The 13,319-nt window shown below is 29.8% G+C and overlaps 1 protein-coding gene across 10 annotated transcripts in view; it reads left to right on the top strand.

Moving 5' to 3' along the window:
• LOC127698728 (annexin A6-like) overlaps positions 1 to 13,319 on the top strand; it is a 71,823-nt gene that overhangs the window by 1,891 nt on the left and 56,613 nt on the right. For all 10 annotated transcript variants that reach the window (XM_052202358.1, XM_052202360.1, XM_052202367.1 and 7 more), the window contains exons 2-4: positions 57 to 160; positions 7,132 to 7,212; positions 11,344 to 11,462. In XM_052202358.1, coding sequence (XP_052058318.1) covers positions 80 to 160; positions 7,132 to 7,212; positions 11,344 to 11,462 — 281 coding nt within the window. In that variant the 5' untranslated portion in view covers positions 57 to 79. The remainder of the gene's footprint in view (positions 1 to 56; positions 161 to 7,131; positions 7,213 to 11,343; positions 11,463 to 13,319) is intronic.

Raw genomic sequence — 13,319 nt, 5'->3', positions numbered from 1 at the left:
TTCTTTTGGTGTTGTATCAAATGCATACCCATACAAACTTTAAAATTGTTTCACAGGCAAAGAAAACTAAGCTGACATCATGCCGGGAACTTTCCCAGTGGCCAGTAAAATTCTACACAAATATGAACAAGATAGAGCTTACAGATTACATAGACAGAAAGTAAGTACCAGTATACATAAATAAGTTACAAATGTACATTCTTCAATACTCTTGACTTTTCCATTTGATATGAGGTATTCTTCATAGACAACCAACAATCAATCATTCAAAGAGTCATTAACCAAACGATGCCAAAGAGTTAAGACATCTGAAGTTCTGAGGCAAATTAAAATTTAAATTAAATTTTTATAAACACGATTAATCTATATACATTGCATCTTCCTTTTTTATAGGAGAATATTTACACTGTCCTCATGATGGTGTATGAATGGTGTGTTTTAGTAAATAGAATGGCATATTCATAATCAAGACAGGGTTTTCTCTAAGACAAGAAATCACTCTTGCTAATGATAAGTGAATCACTTTAGAATAAGGGCGATTTGAAGTGATTACACTTTGATTCTCTTTTGATTGGTTTCGATTTTGTTATACTAAGGCCTTTTATAGCTTACTATGGGGTTTGGGTTTTGCCCTATTTTTATAGACATACAAGGCCCTAAAGTTGTCTTTATCCTCGTCTTTTTTTCTCTGGTGGAAAGTTGTCTCATGGGCAATCATACCATATTTCCGTATTCTTATATATAAGGTAATGACTCCAAGAATTTTTCCAGCTAGTAAAGGTCACCGTTAGTTTCTAATATGTTACTTATGATGATGTGTTGACAGCTTTTATTGGTATCATATGGACAGTAAAATGTCTTGTTTACTAAAATCAAATTTATTTTATGAAAGCTTTTCTATAGATACCATAATGAATTGAATTTTAATGAATCTGTTTACAAATACACACAGATGAATAAATTACACTGTTGTCACTTTTGAATTCAAATATTTTTCTTCTCAAGTCAAATTATGATACACACAATGTTTCAACAAATAACTTAAGACTGACAACTAATTCCATCTCAGTTCAAAAGTTTACAATTTATTAGATATTAAAATGCCTTTTGAGGTTACATATATTTTAATACTGAGTGTTATATACTGTCTGTCAGTATCAGATATCTTTACCAAATTAATTTAAACATGTATTCTGAATGATAAATTGAAATAAACATCGAATTTGAAAGAATTAATATATATCCTGTATATAGATTTTAATTCCTCATTATTGACAAACATTCCAAATAGTTTACTGAAAAGCCATTTATTTGAGTGGTCAGTTTTAAAACGTTTACTGAAGGCATTTTTAGATATAATTCATAGTATTTACAAGATCGCTAATATTGCCATTATAGATTGAAAATTTTAACTGTTAATAACAAAAGGTAGCTTTTACCGTCATATCACCTGAGGTTTACTTATTTAATGTAATACCTTGGAAAAATAATATAAACAAAATTAAATCCATTCACCTAACATTAAAATGTTTTACTTCAGAGAACTTAGTCGTTCCTTTTATTTTATGGCTTCAAGTTAGCAGAAAAAATCAAAATGTTAAAAGTTAAGGTTACACTTATATGGAATTTCCAGTTACAGGTCTTAATTCTATTTATGTCTAATTCAAATTCATACTGATCTGTCAAGTTTTACCTTTGATCAACATCAGTTTAGAACACCTAGATGAAATTTCCATTTCAACATCTTAATTCTTGTTTATTTAAATATCCTTGCTTTATCAATCTGAGATTTTACTCTGCACATTTTTAATTACAATGTAACAAGGCAGAGATTTTGCATGATCTTAATTCATACATGGTCATTCTACTGGCTTTGGGTATACTTATGTCGGGTCATTTCACATACACAAATATAGTTAGTGCTAAGTCTATGGTAACATTGATGTAAAATGATCAATTTCAATTAGAATGGTTTCTGTTAAACATGCATATATATTCTTTGAATACAAAAGTATCATAATTAAATTATCAACAAATTTCCAGCAGATTCCACATTGATATATTCTTAGGTATTATATCATTATGATGTAACAAATTAAACTCTCCATGTAACCTTCTCTAATAATTCATAGATCATATTTCATTTAGTGTAATGATATAATAGAAATTGATTTTCTATATTTTTTATTTATTTAATATTTGATAATGTTTACATAAGACGATGAGAACATAAGATAAATATTTAATTAATGTTATTTTATAATTATCATTTAGCCATTACATACCTTGAGGGGATATTAATTAAACAACCTCTTACAGTTTATTTATCTTCTGTTCTCTATGCCACATTTGTTTCATTTGAAAAAATGCATGCTTTCTTTTCAACTTTTTTATGCAATTGCATTTAGTTTCACTGGGAAAAAAATGACTTTTTTGTATCCCTGACATTGTTACTTTGCTGCATTAAATTTTTCTACTGTGAAAGAATTATCACTCATGGGTTCGCAAACATAGCATGGGTTTTGAGGTTAATTCTATAGCTATAAAAGAAACAACTGTTTAGATAAAGCAAGTACTTTCCACAACTAAAAAGGGTATAAAATGAATGGCCACATCTATTTGGTGAACTTTCTACTTTTTGACACTTTTGTTGAACTCCTTCTGATATTAAGTAAGAGCAACAGTGAACTTTATACATACATGGATTTAAAAATTTCATTTCTTCCCACAAGTCTGGAATCTTTAAAAATAAAAATTTAAATGTTTCACTCTCAATAGACCACAAAATGTACAAAAAGTAATTACTTTGTTGAATAATACATAGAATTTCATCTTTTTATGAATCTTGTTTCTCACTTGGTGATTAATAAATAATATTTGCATTACTTATTAAATACCTGTAATACAGTTCAAAGTTTCAGGTAATTTTTATTGACGAAAGGTGTAAATAATTTATTCGTTCTGATCATCCTTACAGCTTGAGTGTCAATGTAACAACTAACACAAATAAAACCAAGACATGGATATGTAAATCGATGGACATTTTGAATTTACAGATTTGTTTCCACTTCATATATAATCTCATTTTAATATTCTGTTGAAGTGTTACTCAAACATGTTAGATAAATATGCCTTGATGCATTTTAAATATGTTACATTTATTGTGGAAAGCAAAATTTGACATGGTTAATGTGACATTTCCATGGAAAACTTAATTTCTATATAGCATGTGTATAGGTTATATTCAAATTAATAGAACATGATACTTTTTTAAGGGAGGGGTGAGAGGTATTTGCATGAAAGAATGTGAAAATAAAGTGCACTTTAATAACAAATGGACAATAGTGTAGGGTTGAACACTGCATTTTCCCCTAAAATGTCAAGCCCCAAGTCTTTATATTTTCAGTGCATTAACGTAAATTCATTTTCATTTGTTATTCATATTAACAATATCGGTAAGAACCTTGGAATTAGTTAATTTTTAAGATAAAAAAAATTTAAGGATAAATTTCTTTCGCATAGATTCCTATAGAATATATGACCTCAAACGAAGGAATATATGGGAATTAATCTCTGTCTGTCTCCATCGTTTTTCTATGCAAGTCTTTTCAAGTTTTCAATTTTTGAATGTCTTAAAAGGATATTAATGGTACTTTGTATTAATGTTGACCACAATGAATAAGATTGGAATGTCTGCCTGCAAGGTTAAGGTCAGAAACTTAGTTCAATATTACACCCCCATGTCTAGATAAAGTTGTGTTTGGGTTGAGAAATTTTGAATGCCATGAAGGATATTAATGATACTTGGTGTTAGTGTTGCCCACTACCAGAGGATGAGTCGCCAATAAGGTTGGAAATTCTCTCTCCAAGGTCAAGGTAACAAAACTTTACATCCCCATATTCAAAATATAAAGTTTTGTCCAGTTCAGAACTTTTGAATACCTTAAAGGATATAAATGATGTTTGATATTATTGTTGCTCACCACTAGACAGTGGTTTGAAGTCTGTCTGCAAGGTCAAGGTCAAATGAATATCAGACTGTTGATATCATTTTGAAAGCTTTGCTTGTAGTACACCTAGTTTCCATTATTTTTTATATATTTTATGTTTTTATTTATACACACGTGTCAACGTCTTGGAAGAGTACATGTATATCAGGAGATCTCCACAATAACAGGTTTTCTGTTAGGAAGTTATTGAATGGCTACCTTTCAAATGCTATTTATTAATTGCTATCATAATTATTATAACTGTCATTATTGACATTTCATTTGAGCTATCTGGCCTATTGAAATAACTGTTATTATATAAACAAAATCTCTGTTAACTTTACATAGCTATATGAAATGGACATTTTATGTGAAAACTAACGATTATAATTCAAATATAAAATCATTTAGTAATGGGGCAGTGAGAGAGAATTTGACTCCATCAAAGAGAAGTTATGTCTTGTTAGAGAGATTAAGTGCAACTGGTCAAATCTCGTTTCTAATGGGTGTGGCCATGTATATTACTGCCCAGACTGAATGCACAATGTTCATAAACTATTGCATTTCAAATAATGGAACTACACCTTTAAATTTTAATAATTATGATTTCATATTTAAGCTTTGACATGATTTAATTCTCATGAATCCACAGTATATGAATTAAAACTTGTTTTAAATAAAACTAAGGTTCATCTCCCTCAAGTGTAATTGTACGGAAATCAATTAAGTATCACAGTGTTGGTCCTTTTTAGTTTTCTTGCACTAGATGTTATGTAGGTTTTTGGTTTTCCAAATTTTAGGATTAAGTATGCATTAAGAACTTTTATTTCAGTAAAGTGTACAGTAAATAACATTTATTTATAATATACTTAAAAATGCTGAAAGTGAAATGTGTCATCAGTTAGTAAAATTTGTCTTGTAATATAGCTTAACATATGAAGATGACATTTATTTATTGCATGACGATCCAACTTGAAATTTATAATTGATAATTGTTGGATATCACTAATGGAAACTGGTTTTTAAATCAGTGCATTTTTTTTCACACTTCAACTAAATTAAATGTTAAACATGAACTTACGTTAAATAAGTGTGCCATATTCACAAAAGAAAAATATATAGCATACTCTATTCAGAAATTATACAAAAGATATAGGTGTTACATTTTACAGGGTAAAAATGCTGTAAAAATGCTGTCAATGTTTTGTAAGTTTTCACTCCTTCCAAAGTGGCATATATTACAAGGTGACCATGAAGATGAACAGAAAACTTTATTTAAATTTCTCAATAATTAAAAACATTAAGATTAAAGAGAAGACAACATACGTATTTTATTCCTGCAAATGAAATGATCAAACTCCAACAATAAATCCCAATATTTTTGAAAAAAATTAGTAATACTAAAGTTTTGATCAATCTATGATATCAAAGTGATGGACATCATCATGACCAAAGTTGACTTCAGTTTGTCACACAATTTTTATTAAAAATTTCTGAGAGAAATTGTAATCTCAAGGTCCCCTAAATTACAATGCTCTCTTTTAACATTGGATTTTGTCAGATTAAGTTGTTCAAGATGATAAAACCTTTAGTACTAATGTATATTTAGAAAAATCTGGATTATTCAGAGAAAATCTGCAGATACTGTTAAAAGTGGTGTTCAAAGGGTTTTTATTAAATCTCGTCATAAACTCCTGTTCATAACAGTAAAGGAGTTAATCTGCATTGAGAAGGATACAGTTTTATATAAATGTCACTTAAAGGTAATCAAAGGTATACTTTATCTCCAAACAAACATATATATTAACAAGCAAAAATTTATGACTTTAAATATTTTCATTTTTTTTGGAGTGTCCTTCCAGAGCTATGGGAGTTTATTCATCAACAAGTTGCAATATATATCATTCTATGTGGTTTACTAATTTAGATTTTCAGTTTAATGCTCTGTTGGAAAATGTAGCTATATTGGGAAGTTGATGCTTTTTTTTATTTGTCTTTTTCCTTGAATTATATAATAATTTCAGCTTGTCCTTGGTGACATTTGATTTCTTGTGTCTTCATGTTAATGCAGTATTTTGAGGGGAAATATGGAAATTCAGACGCACCTAATTTATATAGTGTTATTATCATTTTACATCACTAAAAATAATGAATTTCACTTTTTCCAGTAATTTTCCAGTAATTTTTATTTTCCAGTACTTTTAGAAATGCTTCCTGATGTCTGAGTCTCTGAGATTGAGAATAAGAAACAATTTATTTTTCTGCTATGGATATCTAGTTAGAATGAAGTCTCATATATTGATTTGTACCTCTCATAACTATGTTCCGTACATGCAAAATTACTTAAGATTTAATATTTGCTTTTGTTGTAAAATTTCTATATAACCTAAAATGTCCTTAATGAATAAGAATTGTTAATGCAGTTTCTATTGATTACGTAGACATGCTTCTTTGTTGATTAGTTACAGTCTATTTTGCATATTTCATCACATTGTAGATTTGTATGTGTAGGCGAATTTTAAATGGCTCAACCAATTGTACTTAAAAAGTAATTTATGTAAACTACTAAATCTTTTCTTGTCCATTATCCATCCATTCTGCAATTCAGCCTTCTCTAGATCCTGTAAATCGAACTTTCTTTCACAAACATTTTTAAACACAAAAAGGACCCTTTGCCTACAGTGTTTTTAGAACTAACACAAATTTTCAGTATTGAGGGGTTATTTTTTATTTAAGGGCAGTTTCATCAGATACCAAACTGCTAGCTTAGTTAGTATGTATACCATTTTGTGGTAATTTGAAAGCCTACCCAGTAAGTTTTCTCAAAGGATAAATGGTTTTTCCATAATAAGTTTCATAAGTTTTATTATAAATAAAATATTTGGGCATACTCCAAAGTTATCATGAAAAAATAAGATAACAGGGAATGACTTAGTGGTATTTCATGGCCCAAAACTGTTCTGTCGTGTTATTTCTGATTTTCCAAGGTGGCCATAATTGCTAGACATAAACATTTGATTAAATTATTGCTTGCTTATATTATTTAAAATATTAAGGATACATTGAACATAATTTGAGCTGCAAGGTTCACAAAAAATACACAATTACAATGTTTACATCATAAACATTTTATCTTTTACAGGTATCCACCATAAAACCAAAGGTAGCAACCAAAGGACCAAGGAAATATCCTCATCTTATTCTCAGCTTAAAGAAAATACAGGTAAACCAAGGGCAGCAACAACAAAACTAAACAATTCTGGATTTTAATCATGTCTTATGTAGCCCTTCGACATCTAGAAAAGAACTCTTCTCAAACTGGTGCCATGGGTTGTATTTAACTTGCAGTGGAGTGTTAATTTTACAATGTGTCGATGGCCACTTTGTGACTTTAAGATGAAGAACAGCAATAAATGCAATGTTCCATTTACTTTTGGTTTGGTCAAGTGGTGTTAAGGATTTTTTCTCATGAATTGATACAACATTTCCTTCTTTTCCAATAAAAACAGAAAGTTTATTTTCAGAAAATACAAGAATCCAGATGTCAGTTATACCTACATAACAATAAAATGTATAAAATCAGTTTCTCGTTTCTCTTTCATTATAAACTCACTAATTTATAAGTAGGCAGTTGATAAAAAGTGGGGTAAAGGAATGAGAAGCTTAAAAGGGAGTTGATAAAAAGACACTTAGAAATAGACCAGTCAGATTTGAATCACTGGCTAAATAATAAATCTGTTTTATCAGAGGCATATTTAGGCAAAAGCATAATGGTTTCAAAATTAAAATTGAGAATGGAAATGGGGAATGTGTCAAAGAGACAACAACCCGACCATAGAGCAGACAACAGCCGAAGGCCACCAATGGGTCTTCAATGCAGCGAGAAACTCCCGCACCCGGAGGCGTCCTTCAGCTGGCCCCTAAACAAATATGTATACTAGTTCAGTGATAATGGACGTCATACTAAACTCCAAATTATACACAAGAAACTAAAATTAAAAATGATACAAGACTAACAAAGGCCAGAGGCTCCTGACTTGGGACAGGTGCAAAAATGCAAAAAAAGCACTTATCCTATTTAAAAAGAGCTAAACATTTTCTTAGTTTTCTTCAATTCTTGCTCATCAAATAATTCAATTATACACCACCTCATTAACTCAAACTGTTTTATTACCCTACATGTATTTATATTTATGTATCTGTACAATTAAAAAAGACCACATTTATTCAATTAATAATGATTTAAAAGGCAATTATGTTTTCGAATTTTAATGAAAATTTACATAGATATGAACCTGTATTAAGAATTGAACTGTGAACAAAAACATATAAGGATATTCCCTTAAGTAGTTGGGGATAAACATGTTTAATTTTGATGTTTTGAATTCCATTTTGTATTTAAAAATATCAAAAAATAATCCTTTTTGTCTGATATCAACAAGAAAAAGAAATAATGTCTAGTAATTGTTGTATTTACTGGTAATAGTTTGATTACTGTAGGAATTATACATGAATTCACAGTGTGTGTTGTAATCAGTTGTATTGACTTGCTGGAAATATTTAAATCTCCTTGGATATATCCCAATCTATAATGAATGTTGGCCACACGGAGTAATTGCTTTTTCAATTCTCCAGCAGTTAATTACAATACTATTTTTTTTCTTTTCTCGGAGTTCAATCATCCATGACATGGTCTATTTCTAGCAATCTTATGACCAAGTTTTGGATTGTAACACTTGCATTTGCTTAAAAAGTGAATGACTAGGTAATTAACTGAATTATTAACTTATAAATGACCTTAAATTTTTCTTCTAAGGAAAATATGTAAGCCTTGAACTTCAAAACATTTGAATACTTTAAAAGAAAGTTTTGGCTTTGTTTTTTTGTTTATTTTTGTTTCCAATGATAGGGTTTATATATCAAATTATAGTATATATTTTTTACTATCTTTAAAAATTAAGTCAAAACCAATTAAATGATTTCTCTGATATACCTTTACTGGGATTATAAATTGTATTTATCTCATCTTATATGAATGTTTTAAAATGTTTACACAGTAAAATGAAAGAGATTAATTTATAATGATACAATTAAAATAACCAAAAGCCATGGGTTTGTCAAGGTTAAAACAGAAATTCATATAGATCATGTAGATTGCAACTTTTAAAAAACAAAAACTAGAAAATATTTTTTTTGTAGTAATTTTCTTCATGTATTTTAGAGAAAAAAAACTATCCTTGATTTGGTAAAAGTATGTAATGCACTTGTAATTTTAGTACCCCTGTTTATTATGTGCCCACATGTTGTCAGTGTTGCCTTTCCATCTACCAGTCTGCACATTCCAAAATAAATTTTGTTGTTAAAGTTTAAATTCATCAATATTTTCCATTTTAGTTGACCATAAAACACAGAATACATTTCATGATTATTACAATTTTTGTCTCGCTTGCGACGAAAGTCGCAGAAAGAGCGACATAGGGATTGCTTTTCTGGCAACTGCTACATCCGGCATCAACAATTGTTGAGTTTTCTGCTAAAGTTATTTTGATAGGATCTACTTGTAATAGATCAATGATATTTGGTATGAAGTTGTATTACTATCAGTACATATCAGTTTGATGACTATTTTGAGGCCCTGCCCCCTTGGACATGGTCCATTGACTTTGAATTAATTAGCAATTTTCAATGTTAAGTTTTCTGCTTAAGTTAGTTTGATAGGATCTACTTGTGATAGATCAATGATATTTTGTATGAAGTTGCATTACTATCAGTTCATATCAGTTTGATGACTATTTCAAGGCCCTGCCCCCTAGGTCATGGTTCAGTGACTGAATTAATTAGCAATTTTCAATGTTAAGTTTTTCTGCTTAAACAAGTTATATTGATAGGAACTACTTACAATAAACAAAGATATTTTCTATAAGTTACATTACTGTCTGTACATCTCAGTTTGTTGACCATTTTCAGCCCCTGCCCACTAGATCATTGTCCAGTGACTGAATTAATAAGCAATGTTGCTGTCCATCAGATTGTCTTTTTCTAAATTGTATGCCGATAGGCCAGACATATCTCTGTGTTAACAGTTTTTTTGTTTTGATTGATAATTGAACTTGCAATTTGGCGTTTGTTGCAAATACTTATTTTTGCCCAGGCCAATTCTATTAAATAAGTCAAGTATGATAGTCGACATGTCTGTGATGTTAGTCAACAAACAATTTTTTGAAATTTCAAGGGGTCAAAAAGTTAATTTATCATACTTTTTTTCTATGAGAATGTAATGAAATGATCTTTAAATGACAATATAAATCAGTTATATATAAACCACAAATCATTTATATTTTTGGGAAAATATAGGGAAGGCAAAACACACAGTCATTTTGATCAAAATATATGTTTACCGTACCAGCATCATGTGTATTACCATGGAAGTATTGAAGTCAATATACTACTTCCATGCATGATTGTAAAACAAACATTTTCAAACATACATCTACTTATTTAGATTTAAAAAGACTTGTGTTAAACCATTAAAGTTCATTATTGGTGGAATACTCAAATTTTGTATCTATTTATTTGCTCAACAAAATGAAATTCAGAATAAATTTGAGAATAATTATTAACTAATGATCAAAGAGTTCTCACCATTGAATTGAAATTGAACCCTTTTACTATGAAAATAAGAGTAACTATGATGGAATTAGTTGTTAAGTGAAATGACGTATTGATGAAGGTAAATTTTCAAACGTTGGTGTATATAATAGAGATTTTCAATATATTATCAATATTAAAATTTACTCATCTTATCTAGCAGGATTTGGACCAACACAATACTAATTGGCCAATATTCTTTTTCAAGTTGCATGTGAACTATTTTAATTCATTTTTTCTAACTGATCAATGGGTTAAAAAGTTCAACCCATATAAAGCTGGTCTAGTGTAATGATACAGGTTGTTGTTACATAGTATAAAATGAAAATGTTTTGACCATCCTTTTCTGAGGGTTGACTATACAAAGATTAAAATTAATTATAGATTGTCTTTATGATAGAAGTTTGAAGTCAAAAGTTTATATACTAAAGTGGCTGATAATTAAGGGTTTGATTTTTCTAATCCTCATGTGCAACATCAAATGTTTAATAATTCAATATCAATTATAGATTGTCTTTATGATAGATACTTTCATGTTAAAGTCAATTACTTTTTTACACTAGCGTGCCTGATAATGCGGTGTTTGATTTTTCTTATCTTCATAAGAACACCAAGTAAATATTTGAATTGTTTTGTGAGAATATTTTCATTTCACTGCGTCAACCTCTAATAAAAAAATTCTAAAACGTACAAATCTTATTTGTAGCTTGAAGAAGAAAAACAAGCAGAAGTAGACCATGAAAACAGACTGCTACTGCATAAGATGACAAATATAATGAAAAACAGGGCTCAAGTGGATAACTGGAATGAATATGAACCTAGAAGGTAAATAGATATTGGCTCACAGGTCAAATAAGACTCTGTTGGACAGCTGGAAGGAATCTGAGCCTTTGAGTCACCTGTGTTATGTACAACTGAAATAAAACTGAACTTAGGCCTATGGTCTCGCAGGCCTACATTTCATGTTTCAGTGAATTAGGTAAAGTTTTACATCCAAATTCAATACCCAGATACTAAGTGACATTTCAGTCATAGAACATGTCGTAAAAATGTACATACTGGAGTAAATATTTAATTTATATTTCACACTTATATAAATATTTAGGTTTCCAGTGAGTTCAGATTTGAGATGTTTTTAAAAAAGTTATAAGCAATCATATAACTTTGTGTATCAATAAATCTAGAGGAGTATTATGGTATTCTACCAAAAGTACTCATCTCTGACCAACATTTGTACTTCTGTCCGTACATCCCGAAATTGGTTTCCGTTCTCTAACTTTAGTTTGCCTCAACCAAATATTATGAATCTTATACACAAAACACAGATTAAGTTTGAATTTTGGTGGCGTCACTTTTACCGTTCTAGAGTTATGCTCCTTTTCAAATGGAAAAATTGCCGAATTTTTCATTACCGTTCTCTAACTTTAGTTTGCCTCAACCAAATGTTATGAAACTTATACACAATGCTTATTACCACAAAACACAGATCAAGTTTGAATTTTGGTGGTGTCACTTTTACCGTTCTAGAGTCATGCCCCTTTACAAATGGAAAAATTGCTGAATTTGTTTCCGTTCTCTAACTTAAGTTTGTCTTAACCAAATGTTATGAAACTTTTACACAATGTTATTACATTGTACGACAAAACTTAGATCAAGTATGAATTTGAGTAGCTTCACTTTTATCGTTCTTGAGTTATGTCCCTTTATAATATTATATGCAAGCGGGGCATCATCTGTGTCCCATGGACACATTCCCCATTTATTAGTCCCCTACCGACGAAGTCAAAGGGGACTTTAGGTTTGCACTCTGTCTGTCTATCTGTCTGTCTGTCCATCCATCAGTCCGGCAAATCAGTTTTCCACAGTTTTTTCTTCGTCCTTGAAGATATTGATTTGATATTTGGTGTATTGTTTTATCATGACAAGTTACAGATCAATTTCGAATTTTGATTCGGTCTGATGATTTTGTGCAGAGTTATGGTTCATTCTTAGAAGATTCACTCAAATAATCAGTTTTCCGAAAAAAAAATTCGTCATGCTTGAGGATATTGATTTGATAATTGGTATATAGTTTTATCATGAAAAGTTACAGATCAAGTTTGAATTTTGTTCCGGTCTGATGATTTTGTACAGTTTTATGGTCCTTGGACTTAGAAAATTCACTCAAATAATGAGTTTTCCACACTTTTTTTCTTCGTCCTTGAAGATGTTGATTTGATATTTGGTGTATTGTTTTATCATGACAAATTACAGATCAATTTTGAATTTTGTTCCGGTCTGATGATTTCGTGCAGAGTTATGGTTCTTGGACTTAATAAATTCACTCAAATAATCAGTTTTCCGCACTTTTTTTCGTCATGCTTAAAGATATTGATTTGATAATTGGTATATAGTTTTATCATGACAAGTTACAGATCAAGTTTGAATTTTGTTCCAGTTTGATGATTTTGTGCAGAGTTATGGTCCTTGGACATAGAAAATTCTCTTAAATAATCAGTTTTCCACACTTTTTTTCATCATGCTTGAAGATATTGACTTGACATTTGATATGTGGTTATTTGTTAGTTAACACTATGACAAGTTATAGATCAAATTAGCATTTTGTGCCAGTACAATGAATTTTTAACCGGTACGGGACTATGTATTGCCATGCAATACTCTCAGAATGCTTGTTTTTCTTAT

Source organism: Mytilus californianus, unplaced genomic scaffold (genome assembly GCF_021869535.1).
Source record: "Mytilus californianus isolate M0D057914Y unplaced genomic scaffold, xbMytCali1.0.p SCAF_4, whole genome shotgun sequence".
NCBI lineage: Eukaryota > Metazoa > Mollusca > Bivalvia > Mytilida > Mytilidae > Mytilus > Mytilus californianus.
The sequence above is the reverse complement of the archived record's forward strand: the minus strand, read 5'-3'. Positions and strand labels throughout refer to the sequence as shown.